Source organism: Jatropha curcas, chromosome 2, assembly GCF_041381405.1.
Source record: "Jatropha curcas cultivar XTBG-Jc1 chromosome 2, XTBG_Jcur_1.0, whole genome shotgun sequence".
NCBI classification, from domain to species: domain Eukaryota; kingdom Viridiplantae; phylum Streptophyta; class Magnoliopsida; order Malpighiales; family Euphorbiaceae; genus Jatropha; species Jatropha curcas.
The window spans coordinates 25,376,235-25,392,849 of record NC_143152.1 but is presented as its reverse complement, the minus strand read 5'-3'; the positions used below and the strand labels follow the sequence as shown (position 1 = coordinate 25,392,849).

Below are 16,615 nucleotides of genomic sequence, written 5' to 3'. Positions count from 1 at the left end.
TATACCTTTGTCTATCACTTGAGAATTTTCTATATTAAAAGCTTCAAAAAGGATTAAAATAATGGTAAATTAAATTTTTTATATTAACATGATTCCTAAAGTTTCTAAATTAGAAAAAAAAATTATATAAAAAGAGAAATCAAAGTGAAAACTTTTTCTATATACAAGGCGCGAGGGAGTACTCCATATACGCAGAAAAAGCAAAAACTCAAGAAACATAAACATATCCTAAAGGTGCATTCCAATCTATGCGAAAAAAATAAAAAAATAAAAGAAAAGAGCTTATGCGAGAAGAAGAACAAAGCAAGAGTCATGATTATATTCTCCAGATTTAGATGGCCTTTTTCTTTAATAATCATGAAGGTTTATATATATGTAATTCATGCAAAAGCCAAAAAAACCCATCACTATTTTGTGTTTCCTTTTGCTATTATCACTACAGCTGCAACTTGATTAATACATAATTAAAAGAAGAACAGAGACAAAAGGAAAACAAAAAAAGCAAAAACTTGATCATGGTTTTATTCCCAAATCACATGATTACTTTACTTTGATCTCGTTTAAGGATGTCATGTGAAAGATATGCTATACGTATCTTAGTAGATCAATTATCATTTAGAAATAATCTACTTTCTTAATAAAAACATTTCCTTTTACTGTTAAATCTTACATGATACAAGTATGGATACATTTCAAATAGGTTTTGATTTGAAATCCTCAACTTTTTATCCAAATCAAGTTTGCAGTCCAATATGTAGAATAGATCGCCAGGAAGTTAAACATAGTTGGTTCTCTAGTTCTTTCTTTTCCTTTTGATATAAAATGAAAATGAGTAACGGTGATGGAGAAAAGAGACCCCAATTCGAAGCAATGCACATATACTCTCATGAAAGTGAAAAGTAAAAAGAGAAGAGAAAAAGAAAAGCACTAACTGGTTTTCACTTAACAAGTTTATCGGTTCCCTCCTCCTTTAGTGGCGCTATATTTGGAACCTCTCCCTCACGTACTTCCCCACTCCTAACAGTCACTCACCTCTCTCTACTACAAATTAAAGCAAAAACCAAATCTCCAAGCCGAATTGATTGCATAAACTTCAACAGATTAACTGAAAATATGTTCTCTCTTCTAATATTCCTTTTGGCCTCTTTCTCCTCTACAAGTACTTAACTTTCTTACTTATAACTTGATTACTTTAATTTTGTATAACATTGTTGCTTATTTGAATGTACATTTTTTTTTTTTTTTTTTTTTTGGTTGCAGATGGAGAGCAACTGATTATAGTAAACAACTGCAACGAAAGTATATGGCCAGGAATGCTAGGAGGAGCTGGACATCCAACTCCAAAAGACGGAGGTTTCCACCTCGGCAGCGGTGAGGAAGTAGTGGTGGATTTACCCCAGAAATGGTCAGGGCGGTTATGGGGTAGACAAGGATGTTACTTTGACAAAAATGGAAAAGGGTCATGTGATACAGGAGATTGTTCAGGTTTACTCCATTGCCAAGGCATTGGAGGAGCGCCACCAGCAACAATGGTAGAGATGACATTAGGGTCATATTCTTCTCCGCTACATTTTTATGATGTGAGTTTAGTTGATGGGTTTAATTTGCCAGTTTCAATGGCACCAGTTGGAGGTGGAATTGGATGTGGAGTTGCTTCCTGTGAGGTTGATTTGAATATTTGTTGTCCTTCTGCTCTGGAAGTTAGAAAAAGAGATGGGAAAATTGTTGGGTGCAAAAGTGCTTGTTTGGCTATGCAATCAGCTAGGTATTGTTGCACAGGAGATTATTCTAATCCAAAGACTTGTAAACCTACCCTTTTTGCTCATCTTTTCAAGGCTATCTGCCCTAGGGCTTATAGTTATGCTTTTGATGACTCTACTAGTCTTAACAAGTGCAGAGCATCAAGGTATGTTATTACTTTTTGCCCTCCTAAATGAGGAGTTGTAGTACTTAAAGGGAATAGCACAAGAGTGTCTGTTATTAGCTATGAAGTTATATTGTGTGTTTTTATCCCTTAGTTTACTGTTGAGTTGTGAATTTTGATGTTGATGACAAATGGAGGATGGTTTAAATGCATAAAGTGTAGCTTCTTATTACTCTGATGGTCCTTTATGAAATAGCCGAGTTTCAATTATGCTTAAGAAAATTTTTAATCATTTTTAATTTTCCTTCTAACCAAAGGAAGTTGACCATATAACATGAACAATCAACTCCTTCAATGCTCCTCCATAAACCCAAAAAGTGTCCCACGCAAAACAGAAACAAATAAAGCCACGAATGTGAAGTAGAAATTAGTGAGAATTGCTAAAACTCAATCAAAAACCCAACAAATATAACTGCAATATCAAAAAATGAATTTCAAACACGCAAAAAGCCACTACAAAATCTAAGATATACAGTACAAAATACAGGCAGAGGATCGCCAGAGCTACATTAGCAATTCATCCGGAGGTAGTATTTTGCTCATCAATATTAACTTTAGCATTTGAAGTCCCTTGGGCATTTGCAGCCTCCGGTGGAGGACCCAACCCCAATAACAAAGGAGTTTGTTTCTTTTCAGCAGAACTGGAATTTTTATTAGAATCCGGATTTGCAGCCCAAGCTCGAAGAGGAGGTTCAAAATGCTTGCTGGCAACATCAGGTGGTAAGGAATCTTCTCCGGGTAGAACAAGCAGTCCCTTCTCACGTAGAGATGATGGTTCATTATAGCAGGCATTCCAGAGAGAGTCTACAAGGTGCCTCTCCTCTCTGGCTGCCCCAAGATCCTCAGCTGACATCAAGCTGATACCCTTAATCCGTTCTTCTAGCAGTTGCTTCAATTTCTCATCCTCTTCACCAAATCTACCACCATTCCCACCTGCCTCATCTCGAGCAATCTCAAGGAGGCCCCTAAGGGCAGCCTCTCGCACCTCAGCATCTTCACTTGATGCAAGGTGCAACATCATCCGTGGGAATCCTAGCTCATTTACTATGCTGCAATCTGAACTATTCTCATGTAGTAGGTAATGGATCAAGTTGAGAGCTTTCCTGAAAAAAAAAAATAGTTTTAACTTTATTACAAATTTGATTCAACTACCAATCCACTTAAAGATAGTACATCAACCAGATCATTAGTAACGATTAGGCCTTCATATCTTTTAATTCAAAAGCATCTTTGATCAAACCATTGATTTTTTTTTTTTTTTTTTCTAAATTCTTCACTCAATAATAATAATTACAATTTACAACCATACAATTATCACCAAACAAAAAGATAATAGGAATACCTTTGGAATCTCACATTTTCAGAACCCAAAGCATCTCTCAAGCCTGCATAACCATTCGCCAGACGAAATGCAGCAATACCTGGCTTGTTGTGACGAATTAAAGCTGAGAATCACAAACAATATATCTCACATAAGTATCTTTAAAAATTTCAAAATCATGGATGCAGGGTGCACAAAACTAATTTCCAAGCAGAATGCGAGCTCTTAAATATTGATAACAACCTCAATCAACATACAAACACACACACACACACACACACACACACACAAAAAAAAAAAAGGAAACAGGCATAACTTACAGGATATTGCACCAAGTGCTTTGGTTCGAACAGCCATGTCTGGATCTGATGTGAAATTAGAAAGAAGAGGCTCGAAGCCATTTGCTTCCATAACCAATTGCTGGCTCCGGGGATTATTCTGGACAATGGTGGTTACAACCTCAGCAGCTTTTGCTCGAATGTTGGCATGGGAATTCTTCAGATAACCAAGGAGAGGAACCAAACCACCAATTGAATGAAGATCTGTCACACAACCACAATTAGCCAAAGGGCCAAGAAAATCTCCTCTTGTTATGAAGTGTGTTATGAAGTGAAAGCAGATTCAGTTACAACTTACAAGTAGATAAGAAATAAACTCTTCATAAGCACAAAGATATCTTATTTCTACACTACAATATCTACTTACTAACTTCCATAAAATACCATTAAGTTTTAAACTTTCACAGTCATCACAACTCAACAAAACAGCAATAGTAAAAACAGAAATATAACTATATAAGAAACTTTGAGGGAACTGAAAAGGCTTACCATTAGCCATATCAATAGACTCTACATGTTCTTGTAGTTCATCCAACATATCTGTCAGAAAGTACAGATCCAAATAACAAGCAACGTAAGATCAAACTGTACAACTAACTCAAAAGCCAAAATTGATTTATATAGAAATACCTTCAATATCAGCAGGAGTAACTCCTTGAGCCTCCAAGACTTGCTCTGGTGCTTGCATGACAAGAGTTATCTCCTTCATTCTCTTAATCACATCAACACTCTGTGATTGCATAGCTTCCATAAACCATCTTCGATCGTCCTCACTAATACATACAATGCACTGGATTAAATACCCATTAACAAGAGAAATTCCAATAAATTTGAATTGGAAAAAAAAAAAACAATCTTTATACCCATTAACATAAAGCACTAAATTTAAAGCTTCAGGTTCTATATTAATGAAAAACAGAAATTATTACCTGAGATTGCGAGTTGAGCCAGTCCCGTCGGAGTGAGCGAGACTCCATTTAAGCAATCCTTCCCAGTTGGGTCCGTCTTTCGCCATAACAACTGCTGCTGCACGAGTACTAAACCTAGGAACACTATTTAAGATTGAGTTCTTTTGAAAACCAATAATTTAACAAAAGTGGTGCTATAAAGATGAAAGCTTGTGATGAGAAGATAGAGAGATATAAATAGCAGACCAGAAAGAAAAATCGGGAATCCTCTCCAGGATTCCAGAACAATTGTAGAAATGAAGACTGCGTAAAGCCTAGAGGAAACTATAAACAAGAAGAAGAACACGGGACGGACCCAACAACATCATTACGGGCCTTTCACTGGGTCAATATATACGGCTTGGCCCATTAAATTGGACCGCACCATCAAGGCTTCAACTGATTGAACTTTTCGTAAAAAATTAAGTGGAAAATATTATTTTATGTTATTTACTCAAGTGAGACTTATTAATTTATTTATTCATACATTTTTAAAAAAAAAATTAAGTAGTTAATTATACAATTATTTTTGGACTGTTCATCGAAAGTCTTCACTCCTTTTTTATATGAAATGATCTCGTTTCAAAATAATTAATATATATTATTTATTTTATAATATCATATTTAAAAATTCATAGTATAACAAAATAACAATACTTTTAAGTGTATTCTAACAAAATATATATTTGATTTAAGGGATATTTAAGTGTATTCTACCGTAGCTCTTTCATCCCAAATGAAATGAAAGAATCTTGGTGTTGTGATGAATAATTGGGCGCCAATGCATAATACCTTGTAATTCATTAAGTTGTATACTATCTTATAAATTATTAAATGATTTTAATTTTATAAAAAAAATTATAATTGTATTTTTTTAGATAAACATTATAAATTGTAATTGATTAAATTATTTTTTATATAGTTGAAAAAAAAAAAAAAAGAGAAAATTGAAATTGTTTCCCACTGAAGGGAGTCTTCCCATCACTGGCTCAGAGGAATTTTGGGACCACACCCTTATCCACTAAAGCACACATGAATCTTGGAGCATGACGTGGCCTTATCCATATCCAAATGATTGAGGATACAAGCTATAACATCAAATCTTCCGCCCAAACCTTTATTTTTCCTGGAAATCTGATTCTATTTGATTGATCTTGAACTGTAACTTGCTAAGTCATCAAGGATGGCAGCCTCAGTTCCTCTTCAGACTTGTTTTGCTGGAAATATTGGAAAGAGCAATGGGTCTTGTATTATCCGGCCAAAACCAGAAGGTTCAAAATCAAGACTGGTTTCCTGGAACTTGATGCAAAAGAACAAGAAGAGGAAATCAATTGCAGTTGTTGCAGCTGTTGGAGATGTATCACCTGACGGCATAACCTACCTATTTGCAGGCGCAGCCACCGTCGCCCTGCTTGGAACTGCCTTCCCCATCCTTTTCTTTCGCAAGGACCTGTAATTGTTCTTCCTCTCATTTTTGTAGTTGCTCTGCATTACCACACAAAGAATCAAAAAGCCATTAACATAACAAGAAATTAGACTCTGATTATACTATTTAATTTTAACTTCATAGTGTCTATTTATGTTGAATTGGTGATGGTAGGTGTCCTGAATGCGATGGAGCGGGTTTCATCAGGAAGGCAGGTGGGGCTTTGAGGGCGAATGCTGCTCGCAAAGATCAAGCTCAGATTGTATGTCCTAATTGCAATGGTCTTGGCAAGCTTAACCAAATTGACAAATAAACCCGAAGTTATTCTGGCTTTTCAAATGGACAGGTCCTGTTTATTGAATCTATATACCAGAGTTCAAAAGTGATTATTGGAATTTTATCACCCATATCTTTGTATTTCTAATCAAAAGCTTCTGTTAATTTTGATTTGGTTGTTTTAGATTTGTGTAATACGACCAATCATGTTGTAAGAACCATGCTAATATCCGTACTGAATACACCCTTCTTGTAATTGTTTGATTTCGATCTTTTTTAAAACCAAATTTTGTCTCTCTTTCACATGTATGTTTTTTTTTTTTCTAATGATAATTTATTTCAATTATATTTCTAATAAACATTTAATTCTTTTTTACTATTTAAAGTATACGAATCCTCATAAATTAGATGTGTCCATAGCCTATCAACTATCTTTAAAAAAAAAAAAAAAAAAAAAGAATGGGTCAAAATTTTAATATAATAGTAATGGATAGATAATATGTGCATGCATGAGCTAAACCAAATTGGCGCTCATCACTTCACTGCTCCTACGTGAGCACGGAAATAAAGAAATTACAGAAAGTGAGAGCAAATGAGTAATCCTTCTGTTTGTTAACTGATTTGAACAAAAGGAGGCCATTAATTCACATCACCCTGGAATTTGGCTATAAATAGTTATGTCAGGTCAGGTCAGGATCGTTGATCCCTCAAAAACCGCCAATCACTCTGACAAATGTGCAATTGTACAAGAGCGTAGCCTTTTGTGTCTCACTCCACGCCTCCTCAATCGCTATACTGTCTTTGTCTCGAATCGATCATTGTCAGGATTTTCAATCCAGATTATGATTTTATCGGTTTATTTTCTGCTCCGTGAAAACCCAAACATACAAAAACGAAAATGAAGCGAGATGAGGACCTGGGTCCTCACCACCGTGCAGATGAATTCCACACAGACGATGAAGAACATCAAGCAGAAAGGAATTGCGATCATGAATATGATTCAGAATCTGATAACTCTTCTCCTTCGCCTAATTTTCAAATCCACAGTTTTCAGGCTGCTATTCCTACCTGGCCTCAAAGTTACAGGTACCTTATAAATGTCAGTACCCTTTTTCCCCCTTTAGTTTTGGGTTTTGTGAACTTTTGCAATTGCTGAATCTGCGTTGTATATTCTGTTTTATTTTATTAGATCTTCGCAAAAAATGATGCCATTTGAATTTTTTCATTACAATTATGTCATATATTGATTTCAATTTTGATGAGATGAACCTGAATTCAAATTTGTTACTTATTGCTCTCAATTTTAGGGTTAATAAAGTATTGGAAGCATAATGTAGTTAAAAATTGTATATTGGCAAATCGTTAACAAGATCGAAATTCTTTATGTAAGGATCCAATCTATGCAATTTCCTTATTATGATGAAAATGTTGCAGGAAGTCGATGGATATGCTTGGTAGTGTGCCACCTCCTTCAATTTGGTCTTTTAAAGGAACTATTGTGGCAGACATGACCAGTTCTATAACTTCAATTTGCAAGAGACGTCAAAATTCTGAATTTTCTCCTTTCCTAAGTAAACCTTTTGTCTCACACCACAGTTTAGAAAGAGAAGAAGTTCCTACTTCTACATGGCCAATAAAGTTTTCTGCATCTTCTCGGTCTAGATTTTCCATTGGTGAATTGCCACAGTCAAACAAGGACAGTTCGTTTGCTCAAGCTGTCCTAAATGGTGAAAACTCTGTACTCTTTTTATCTTGGTTTAGCTGTTTTGCAATGCACTAGGTAAGTTTGAATGATTGGAGTGGTGGTCAAACAAAATCATTGATTAAAAAGAAATGATAAAACGCAATAATAATCATATTATCTCCTTATCAAGTCATGTTCTTAGTTATTCTGTATCAGACTATCAGCATAAACTACATACCCTACAAGGTCTCTACTTTGAACTTTAATTACTAACAAATTAATTGACTTTTCATTTCGCTTCCCATCTTCACAATATAAAGACTCATCAAACCTTAAAACTGAACACAAAATTACAAATATGTGAACTCTTGAATAAACTGAAGTGTAATGTCTAACAATTGCTTTTCGCTTTCCTTTATTTCCTTGAAGCTGTTTTCTCTGTGTTTCTTCTGTGTAGGTATAAATGTCCTATGTGGCATAGGACTCCTTACAACTCCATATGCAATCAAAGAAGGAGGATGGTTGAGCCTCTTAGTCCTCTTACTTTTTGGCATCCTCTGTTGCTATACTGGGACACTATTGAAGAAATGTTTAGAAAGCTCGCCTGGACTACGAACTTACCCTGATATTGGGCAGGCCGCTTTTGGATTGTCTGGCCGACTAGCAATATCTGTAAGTTAAATACCAATGTAAATTCCTAATTGTAATTAGTTGTTACTCTTAACCACGTGCAAGATTTTAATGCATTTGGCTGTTAAAATTTATTTCGTAACTGTTAGACATTGTTGCTTCATTAAAGAACTGACAGTTTGGTTTTGGTCAAATGCAGATTATGTTATATGTTGAATTATATGTAAGTGCCACAAATTCTTCCTTGTATGTTCGTATCAATTCTCCACATATATTTTGGACCTTTTATTTTGTCATGCACTGAAAGGTGATAGCTTTGGCCTGTAGGCAGCTTGTGTGGAGTACATTATCATGATAAGTGATAACTTATCGAGATTGTTTCCAAACACATTCATAAATTTTGCTGGAACACATCTTGGTTCTCATCAAATCTTTGCTCTGACTGCAACTGTTATTGTTCTTCCAACTGTCTGGCTTCGAGACCTTAGTTTGCTGTCTTACCTTTCAGGTTCTGTGGAATTCACTTCCTCAGTATTGTATTTCATTTCTCTGTGTTTTTTTTTTTCCAAGAAAAGAAAAAAAAAAGGAAAAAGAAAACAAATATAGACTGCTGATCTTTGAAGCTGCTGTCTTCAGTTGGAGGAGTAGGTGCATCGATTTTGGTGGCTTTCTGCTTGTTATGGGTTGGGGTGGTGGACAAAGTGGGATTTCATCATAATGGAACAGCTCTAAACCTTGCAAAACTACCTTTCGCAATTGGTATATATGGTTATGGCTTCTCTGGCCATGCTGTTTTTCCAAATATCTACACCTCCATGAAAGAGCCATCCAGCTTTACGTCAGTTCTAATTGTTAGGTGAAAAAAAAAACCTCTTTTCGTTTGAATAATAAACTATTCACTCTTTTTTCCTTAATGATTAATCAGTATGAAGATTCCTACATTGATCAATGTGATCATCTACCCATGTTTTCAAAATTAGATGAGATTTCCCCTTTGTCTTACAATCATATATTTTTCTGATTCACAACTCTAAAAGCGAATATGCTGCTTTGCTAATGTATTTTACCATTGCTGCAGCTTCATATTTTGTTGGTTTATGTACACCGCAGTAGCAATATGTGGCTTTCTGATGTTTGGTAACTCAATCAAATCTCAGTATACATTAAACATGCCTGTAGAACTCATGGCTTCTAAGATTGCAGTATGGACAGCGGTATGATTAGATGCACATTTATGTCAGAAAATTTTCAATCACGCATTTAATTAGATGAGACCAATGATTAATTTTCAGTCAAAATAAAAATTCATAAGATTTAATTGGCATGCTATACCATATTCAACCTTTGTTCCTTGGTCGTTTGCAGGTTGTGAACCCAATAACAAAGTATGCCTTGACACTAACACCCGTGGCATTGAGTTTAGAAGAACTCATGCCTCCTGGTCGGCTTAGATCTTACAGTATATCATTAATCATCAGAACAGTTTTGGTAATTTCAACTTTAGTTGTGGCAGTGGCATTTCCATTCTTTGGTAAGAACTTTCTACATTTAGACACTGGTTTTTTCTTGTGTGTGTTTAAAGCCATAAGGCGACTTTCATAAGCCCCAAAAGTCACATTTCTTCTTGAACTCAATAGGCGAATTGCCTTACCTAGTTTATGAATGCACTGCAGGTTTTGTGATGGCCTTTATTGGATCTTCGCTCGCAATGGTTGTTGTAAGTTCTCTCATCATTGTTAATCCTTGTGTATTCTTTGAAATAAATGAACATAAAGTTTATCTGATTTGCCAATGAATTTCATTAAGTAATTTGTCAATACATTCTCATGTATGTTTGGAATTCACTTTGCATTTGTAGCATCATTAGCTTAAACTTTTTTTAATTAAAAATTTTTATCTTTACTAATTTGTATCTTTAATAAGTTCAAAATTCATTTTTATATTCTCAAATTCTTTTGGCTCAAGCATATTCACTGCATACTCTGGCGAATCTAAATCCCCTCTCCCTTCTTAAAAAAAAAAGAAAGTTAATTCGAAGCAGATGTGCCACCAGCGCCCAATTTAGTTGTTTAAGGTCCAAGTTTGGTGACTTAATTATACCCCAAACAAACTTAAATTTCTAGCTTCACCAGGGCTTGCATAAACTTAAAAATATAGAATTGTAATTAATATATACTATTTATTCCAAAAACATGGCTAGTGTTGATTTGTAAATGAATTTCGTAGAATTTTGTGGAATTTACTTGTACCAAACAAGCTCTTAACTTAATTTCTCAAAAGTTACTAATACTTATGAATCCATTTCTCTGCAAATCATTCAATTGCAGGCTGTTATCTTCCCATGTATATGTTATCTTCGCATACTTCATGAAAGACTAAACAAATTGCAGGTGAAAGTCCTTTACCTTTACCTCATTCTCATTATATTTTCAAATAATAATAATTTATATCCGTAGAGCCAACCAAGTACATGATTGATTATTATTCTACTGTTTTATCAGATTGCGGCTTGCATCTTCACCATTACGGTGGGCGTGCTTACTGCCTGCTTTGGAACGTATTCATCAATTGCAAGATTGGCTAACAATGTGATGGAAGGAAAATGAAAGCAGCCATAGTTATTGCAAGACAATGTTATGTTAGACTTTTTAAAATTGGCCCAGGTAAAATCGCAAGAAACATAAGAGAATTGGGTCAAATTTGTATGTTGCAATTACATCAGAGAGAGATTTAGAGATTTTGGAGGAGAAAAGATGATTTTTTTTTTTTTAATATTTTTTCTTTTTAGAATAAGGCAACATGTATTAAATCCCATCAGCAGCGAGCCAGAAACTGAAGCTTCAATTTAAACAGGGACTTACTCAATCCAAATCTGCTCCCTAACTACCAAAAATGGATTGAATTTTAGTACCAAAGAGAGTGCACCTATCTTAGCAGCAGAAGCTAAGATATGACAAGAACACCAAACCTGAAAACCATTTTGATTAGGAAGCCACCTGTCTTTCCATCTGTGGACTGAGTCACCATTGCCAACAAACTAACGAATGGGTTTCATAGGGATGATAATGGGTAGGGTTCGGGTCGGGTATTGCAAATACCCATGCCCAAATCCAATCACATCCTTAATCCCCATATCCTACTCAATACCTATAGGATAGGGAATACTATAGCATCCCAAATCTAATGGTACCAATGCGTATTTATTACCCACAGATACCATTATCCATGGACTCATGTAATTAATATAGATAATTTACTGCAACTAACCAATTTATTAAAAGTTTCATACTATAATTTTAAAAAAAATAATAAATTTTTAAATCTCTTAGAGTTTGAATTTCGGTACCGGTTGGATTCGGATTTATAATAACAATACTCATACCTTATCTATGCCAAAATACAACTTTAAAATTTTACCCATACCCTACTCAAATCCACTCAAAATCTTAAAATTCAGATTTGACTGGGTCTAGATTGGGTGCACATACATTGAGCCAGGTTGATTTTGCCATCCCTCGTTTGCATAATGTTTTTAAAATCGGATTCAACATTGTATCTTCTTGATGACTGGTCCACATTTAAATCTAAGGACGTATTTTTCTTTTGTGCCGAGAGGAAACCTAACTTCTTTTTTTCTTTAATTTTTCACTTATTTATTTAATCTATGTATGTTGTAAGTTTCCTATTTAACCAACCAAACAAAATCATTGTATTAAAAACATTTTGAAAAATATTAGATATTATCTAAATCCTTTGAATTGCATTATATAAAATTTAAACAAGATTATCATAATAAATCCATTTAAAGATTATTTAATTTATAAATGAATTCTATATTTTAAACACTTCTCTGCCTATAATATATCTATCTATCTATATCTATACTATATATAAATGTGGGAATATGGGGAATAATGAGATTTTCGATATCGGTCTCAATAAAATTTAGAATATTCTAAAATAGCCTTTGTCGTGGCCTATTCAAAAATTATATTTTATACCGACAAGTGTTTGGATAATTGGTTCGACATTCTTCTTCCTTAGGTGAGGACGAGGGTTCGATCCTCCTGGATGGAGCAAATACTTGTTGGGAACACTTTATCCCTTCTTGGACCAACCTGGTACAAGCAGGACTTAATTTTAGTCAAGTGGGCTTGGGATACCTGTGGTTAAGATGAAAAAAAAACTACATTTTATTATTTGATTGGATATAATTTCTAAAAATTATATTATATTATATTATATTATATTTTATATATATATATATATATATATATATATATATAAGAAAAAAGTATACTCTTCTTTGTTTTTATGGTTGTATGAAAAATTATGTATTTATTTGGAGAGGATATAACGTTTATTTTATTGTAATCTTTTTTTAATTACTCAATTAAATTATTTATTTATTCTAAATTTGCAACTTAGAACAATAGAAAAACAAAATACTTGAATAAACTCATTAAATGATAAATATTGGATCCTAGCATAATTTGTTTTGTAATTTTCATTTATTGACTTGGCGTTACTTTTTTTTGTCCATCAAAATCAAATTTAATTAAATTATAGCATTTTCAGGGTTATTTTTGAAATTCAAATTGGTAATTTTTTAATATAATTTATTTCTTGCTATATGTTGAGTTTTTAAAAGAGTTTTATTCTTAATAAAAATTTGTTATTTTTTATTTTCTTTTTCGTCATTGAATTAATTTGTAACCACTATCACTTTAATTTTGTAGTAAATTTATATCTCATTTGCAATAAGTAGATGGCCCCTGATTAATCATTTTTAACTTTCTTGATATTTTTTCTTTTATAACCTAAATATATTTGACTTGAAAGAAAATATTATTTATGAAATTAAAAAAAAAAACTAGAGCTATATATTTTTGTTTTATGTCATTTTTTGGGTTTCAAGAGTTTGCCTGTATGTTCACATATTCCTTTCTCTAATGCACTGGGTAAGTACTACTATCACTACAGCCAAAATGATTATCATTATTAATTTAAATCATTTTCTCATTTCTTTTCTTTTACCTACCAATAAAAAAAATTTTATTATTATTTTTTTCATTATAGCTGTATATAGATATTGATTTGGGATTGAGAGTAAGGGTTAGGGATTGATGATAACTTGATTTTCTTTTTGAGTACCTATCAAAATTTTAAGAAGCTGTATTTATAAATTAGGGACTGAAAAATTAGGTATAAAGATTGGATTAAACTTTATTTTGAAACCACTTCATTATATAAAAATAGAATTAAATACATAATAAATAGCATTGCAAGTAGCTTATACGGCAAAATCTAATACAAATTAACCAATTGTATTTGTTTTAATCTAAACAAAAACTTTTACTTTAATATTATATAGATAAAAAATTAAAAGAGTATAAAAAATGAAAATATAACGAGCATTGTCAACGTGCAACGCACGTCATAAAAAAGGCTAATAATATATATAAATATGGGAATAAGGAGGAATAATGAGATTTTCTATTTTGACCTTACTATAATTTAAAATATATTAAAATAGCTTTAGTCATAGCCAATTCAAAAATTACATTTTATACCAGCGAATATTTGGATGAGTGGTTTGGCACTCTTCTCCCTTAAGTGAGGTCGAGAAATGATCCCCATGGATAGAGTAAATACTCGCTGGGAGCACTTTACTCCTTCTTGAACCGACCCGTACAAGCAGGATTTAATTGTAGCCCAATGACTCAGGATACCTGTGGTTAAGACAAAAAAAAAAAAAAAATTACATTTTATTATTTGATTGGATATAATTTTTAAAAATTATTTTTTAAATAAATTCATATAAATAATAAAAAAGAAAAAAAGTATATTCTTCTTTTCCGTATGTTTGTAGGGAAAATTGAATGTTTATTTAGCGATGATATAATGTCTCTTTTGTGTAATATTTTTTATTAATTAATTAACTTCTTTATTTATTTATTTTAGATTTGCAACTTAGAAAATTAGAGAAACAAAATTAGATCCTATCATTATTTGCTTTGTAATTTTTATTTATTGACTTGGCCGTAATCTTTTTTTTTTTTTTTTTTGTCAACATCAAATTTCATCAAATAACATCATTTCCAATTAAAGAAGAGATTGATTTTTTGAAATTCAAATTGGTAATTTTTTTAATATAGTTTGTTTATTGTTATGTGTTAAGTTCTGAAAAGAGTTTCATTTTTAATAATAATTTTTTATTTTTTATTTTCTTTTTTTGCTACTGAATTAATTTGTAACTACTATCACTTTAATTTAGTAAGAGATTTATCTCCCTTACAATAAATAGATGGCCTCTTAATGATTAAATATTTTTAATTTTCTTATTATTTTTTTATTATATTCTAAATCTGTTTGATTTGAAAGAAAGCAGTGTTTATAAAACTGAAAAAAAAATTAGAATTATATATTTTTGCTTTGGGTCACTTTTTGGAGTTTCAAGAATTTATGTGTATGTATATATATTCCTTTTTCTAAGCACTAAGTAAGTAATACTGTCATTATAATCAAAGTAATTACCATTATTAATTCAGATCATCTACTCATTTCTTTTTTTTGCTAGAAGTAAAAAATAATTTATAATTATTTTTCATTGTAGTTGTATATAAATATTGATTTAGGGTTGAAGGTGGGGGTTGTGGATTGAGTGATAATTTGATTTTTTTTTTTTTTTTTTTTTTTTTTGTGCATTCACTAGGGTTTAAGAATATGCATTTATAAATTAGGATTGAAGGATTAGGTTTAGGGAATGAGTTGAACTTTATTTTAGGACTACTTTATTATATAAAAATAGAATTAAGTACATAATAAGTAGCATTATAAGTAGATTGTACGATAAAGTCTAATAGAAATTAACCAATTATATTTATTTTAATATAAACAAAAACTTATGCGTTAATTTTATATAGATTAAAAAAATTAAATGAGTACAAATATATAACAAGCATAGTCAACGTGCGAGGCAGCTCAGAAAAAAGACTAGTACTATATATAAATGTGAGAATACAAGGGAATAATGAGATTTTCTATATCACCCTTAATGAAATTTAAAATGTCCTACCCTTAATGAAATTTAACATGTCCTAAAATACTCTTAATGATGACTAATTAAAAAATTACAGTTTATTAATTAATTGGATATAATTTATAAAAATTATTTTTTTTAGTTAATCATGTGTGATCTGATTGTCTTATCACTTATGTGAGGAGTGAGAGGTCTCCAGTTTCGAATCTTCTCAACTACAAGTGTTTTCACATATTTGGTGAGTGGAGGATTATTCTTTGTTATGTAGCTTACAAGTGTTATTTGGTTCATTAAGCTTCTTAATGAATTACAAAAAATTATTTTTTTAAATAAGTACATATAGATAATTAAGTATTTAAAAATTTAAGTTTTATCTTAATTTTTTAGTAATAAATATATATCACAATGGGACATTTCAAAATATTTTTATATTTTATTATTAAACATTTATTTTTTTTAGGATATAGATAAAAAATAAAGAAAATATATTTTTTATTAGTATTTTTTTATTCTAAAAAATATTATTTTTTCTTTATATATGTATATTTGATTGGATGTATTTTTTTAAAAAATAAATTTTCAAATAGAATATATATAATGTTTTATTTATGAGAGATACAACAAAGAAAAAAGTATATTATTTTTATTAATATTTTTTCTTTATGTTTGTAAGATTTCATTGGATATATCTTTTAAATAGTAAAATTTTCAAATAAAATTTACATAATTAAACTTGATAAACAGTTAAAAATTTTATTTTAAAAATATATATAATATTTTATTGATATATTTATACATCTATATACATTGAAATATTTTTTTGTTATGTGAATTTTGAAAGAGTTTTATTCTTAATAATAAATTTTTATTTTCATTTTCGTTACTAAATAATTTGTAACTACTATCATTTTAATTTAGTAAGAGATATATATCCCCTTGCAATAAATAGATGGTCTATTGATGGTTAAGTATTTTTAATTCTCTTAATATTTTTTTATCTTATATCCTAAATCTGTTTGATTTAAAA

The 16,615-nt window shown here is 31.5% G+C and overlaps 4 protein-coding genes across 5 annotated transcripts; 3 read left to right on the top strand and 1 right to left on the bottom strand.

Annotated features, from left to right (window-relative positions):
- Positions 1 to 856: 856 nt before the first annotated feature.
- Positions 857 to 2,096, top strand: LOC105636326 (Pathogenesis-related thaumatin superfamily protein). The gene is made up of 2 exons (XM_012219586.4): positions 857 to 1,159; positions 1,261 to 2,096. The coding sequence occupies exons 1-2, from the start codon at positions 1,114 to 1,116 to the stop codon at positions 1,935 to 1,937; spliced, it is 723 nt and encodes a 240-aa protein (XP_012074976.1). The 5' UTR covers positions 857 to 1,113; the 3' UTR covers positions 1,938 to 2,096.
- A 209-nt stretch (positions 2,097 to 2,305) lies between these two features.
- FES1C (Fes1C) lies at positions 2,306 to 4,797 on the bottom strand. The gene is made up of 6 exons (XM_012219585.4): positions 4,513 to 4,797; positions 4,214 to 4,356; positions 4,073 to 4,123; positions 3,566 to 3,787; positions 3,267 to 3,369; positions 2,306 to 3,027 (listed from the first exon to the last, which is right to left on the bottom strand). The coding sequence occupies exons 1-6, from the start codon at positions 4,596 to 4,598 to the stop codon at positions 2,442 to 2,444; spliced, it is 1,191 nt and encodes a 396-aa protein (XP_012074975.1). The 5' UTR covers positions 4,599 to 4,797; the 3' UTR covers positions 2,306 to 2,441.
- Positions 4,798 to 5,625: 828 nt separating this feature from the next.
- On the top strand, positions 5,626 to 6,496 carry LOC105636324 (uncharacterized). The gene is made up of 2 exons (XM_012219583.4): positions 5,626 to 5,982; positions 6,131 to 6,496. The coding sequence occupies exons 1-2, from the start codon at positions 5,714 to 5,716 to the stop codon at positions 6,267 to 6,269; spliced, it is 408 nt and encodes a 135-aa protein (XP_012074973.1). The 5' UTR covers positions 5,626 to 5,713; the 3' UTR covers positions 6,270 to 6,496.
- Positions 6,497 to 6,744: 248 nt separating this feature from the next.
- LOC105636323 (amino acid transporter AVT1E) lies at positions 6,745 to 11,411 on the top strand. 2 transcript variants are annotated; one of them, XM_012219582.4, is made up of 11 exons: positions 6,745 to 7,318; positions 7,667 to 7,959; positions 8,374 to 8,588; positions 8,746 to 8,769; positions 8,874 to 9,054; positions 9,183 to 9,402; positions 9,625 to 9,760; positions 9,912 to 10,077; positions 10,220 to 10,263; positions 10,874 to 10,936; positions 11,048 to 11,411. In XM_012219582.4, exons 1-11 carry the CDS (start codon positions 7,131 to 7,133, stop codon positions 11,150 to 11,152), a joined length of 1,635 nt encoding a protein of 544 aa, XP_012074972.1. In that variant the 5' UTR covers positions 6,745 to 7,130; the 3' UTR covers positions 11,153 to 11,411. The 2 variants fall into 2 exon arrangements, with proteins under 2 accessions (XP_012074972.1, XP_020535875.1); XM_020680216.2 differs by having other exon boundaries at positions 7,191 to 7,331.
- Positions 11,412 to 16,615: the final 5,204 nt, after the last annotated feature.

What these genes read in the sequence shown, in the direction of transcription:
- LOC105636326 (XM_012219586.4), top strand. Translation starts at nt 1,114, where the DNA reads ATGTTCTCTCTTCTAATATTCCTTTTGGCCTCTTTCTCCTCTACAA. An exon ending in GGCCTCTTTCTCCTCTACAA is followed by an intron (nt 1,160 to 1,260) that starts GTACTTAACTTT and finishes TTTTGGTTGCAG; the next exon opens with ATGGAGAGCAACTGATTATA.
- FES1C (XM_012219585.4), bottom strand. Translation starts at nt 4,598, where the DNA reads ATGGCGAAAGACGGACCCAACTGGGAAGGATTGCTTAAATGGAGTCTC. An exon ending in GGCTCAACTCGCAATCTCAG is followed by an intron (nt 4,357 to 4,512) that starts GTAATAATTTCT and finishes TGTATGTATTAG; the next exon opens with TGAGGACGATCGAAGATGGT. An exon ending in GTCTATTGATATGGCTAATG is followed by an intron (nt 3,788 to 4,072) that starts GTAAGCCTTTTC and finishes GTTGTGTGACAG; the next exon opens with ATCTTCATTCAATTGGTGGT.
- LOC105636324 (XM_012219583.4), top strand. Translation starts at nt 5,714, where the DNA reads ATGGCAGCCTCAGTTCCTCTTCAGACTTGTTTTGCTGGAAATATTGGA. An exon ending in CTTTTCTTTCGCAAGGACCT is followed by an intron (nt 5,983 to 6,130) that starts GTAATTGTTCTT and finishes TGGTGATGGTAG; the next exon opens with GTGTCCTGAATGCGATGGAG.
- LOC105636323 (XM_012219582.4), top strand. Translation starts at nt 7,131, where the DNA reads ATGAAGCGAGATGAGGACCTGGGTCCTCACCACCGTGCAGATGAATTC. An exon ending in TGCTCAAGCTGTCCTAAATG is followed by an intron (nt 7,960 to 8,373) that starts GTGAAAACTCTG and finishes TCTTCTGTGTAG; the next exon opens with GTATAAATGTCCTATGTGGC. An exon ending in AAAGACTAAACAAATTGCAG is followed by an intron (nt 10,937 to 11,047) that starts GTGAAAGTCCTT and finishes CTGTTTTATCAG; the next exon opens with ATTGCGGCTTGCATCTTCAC.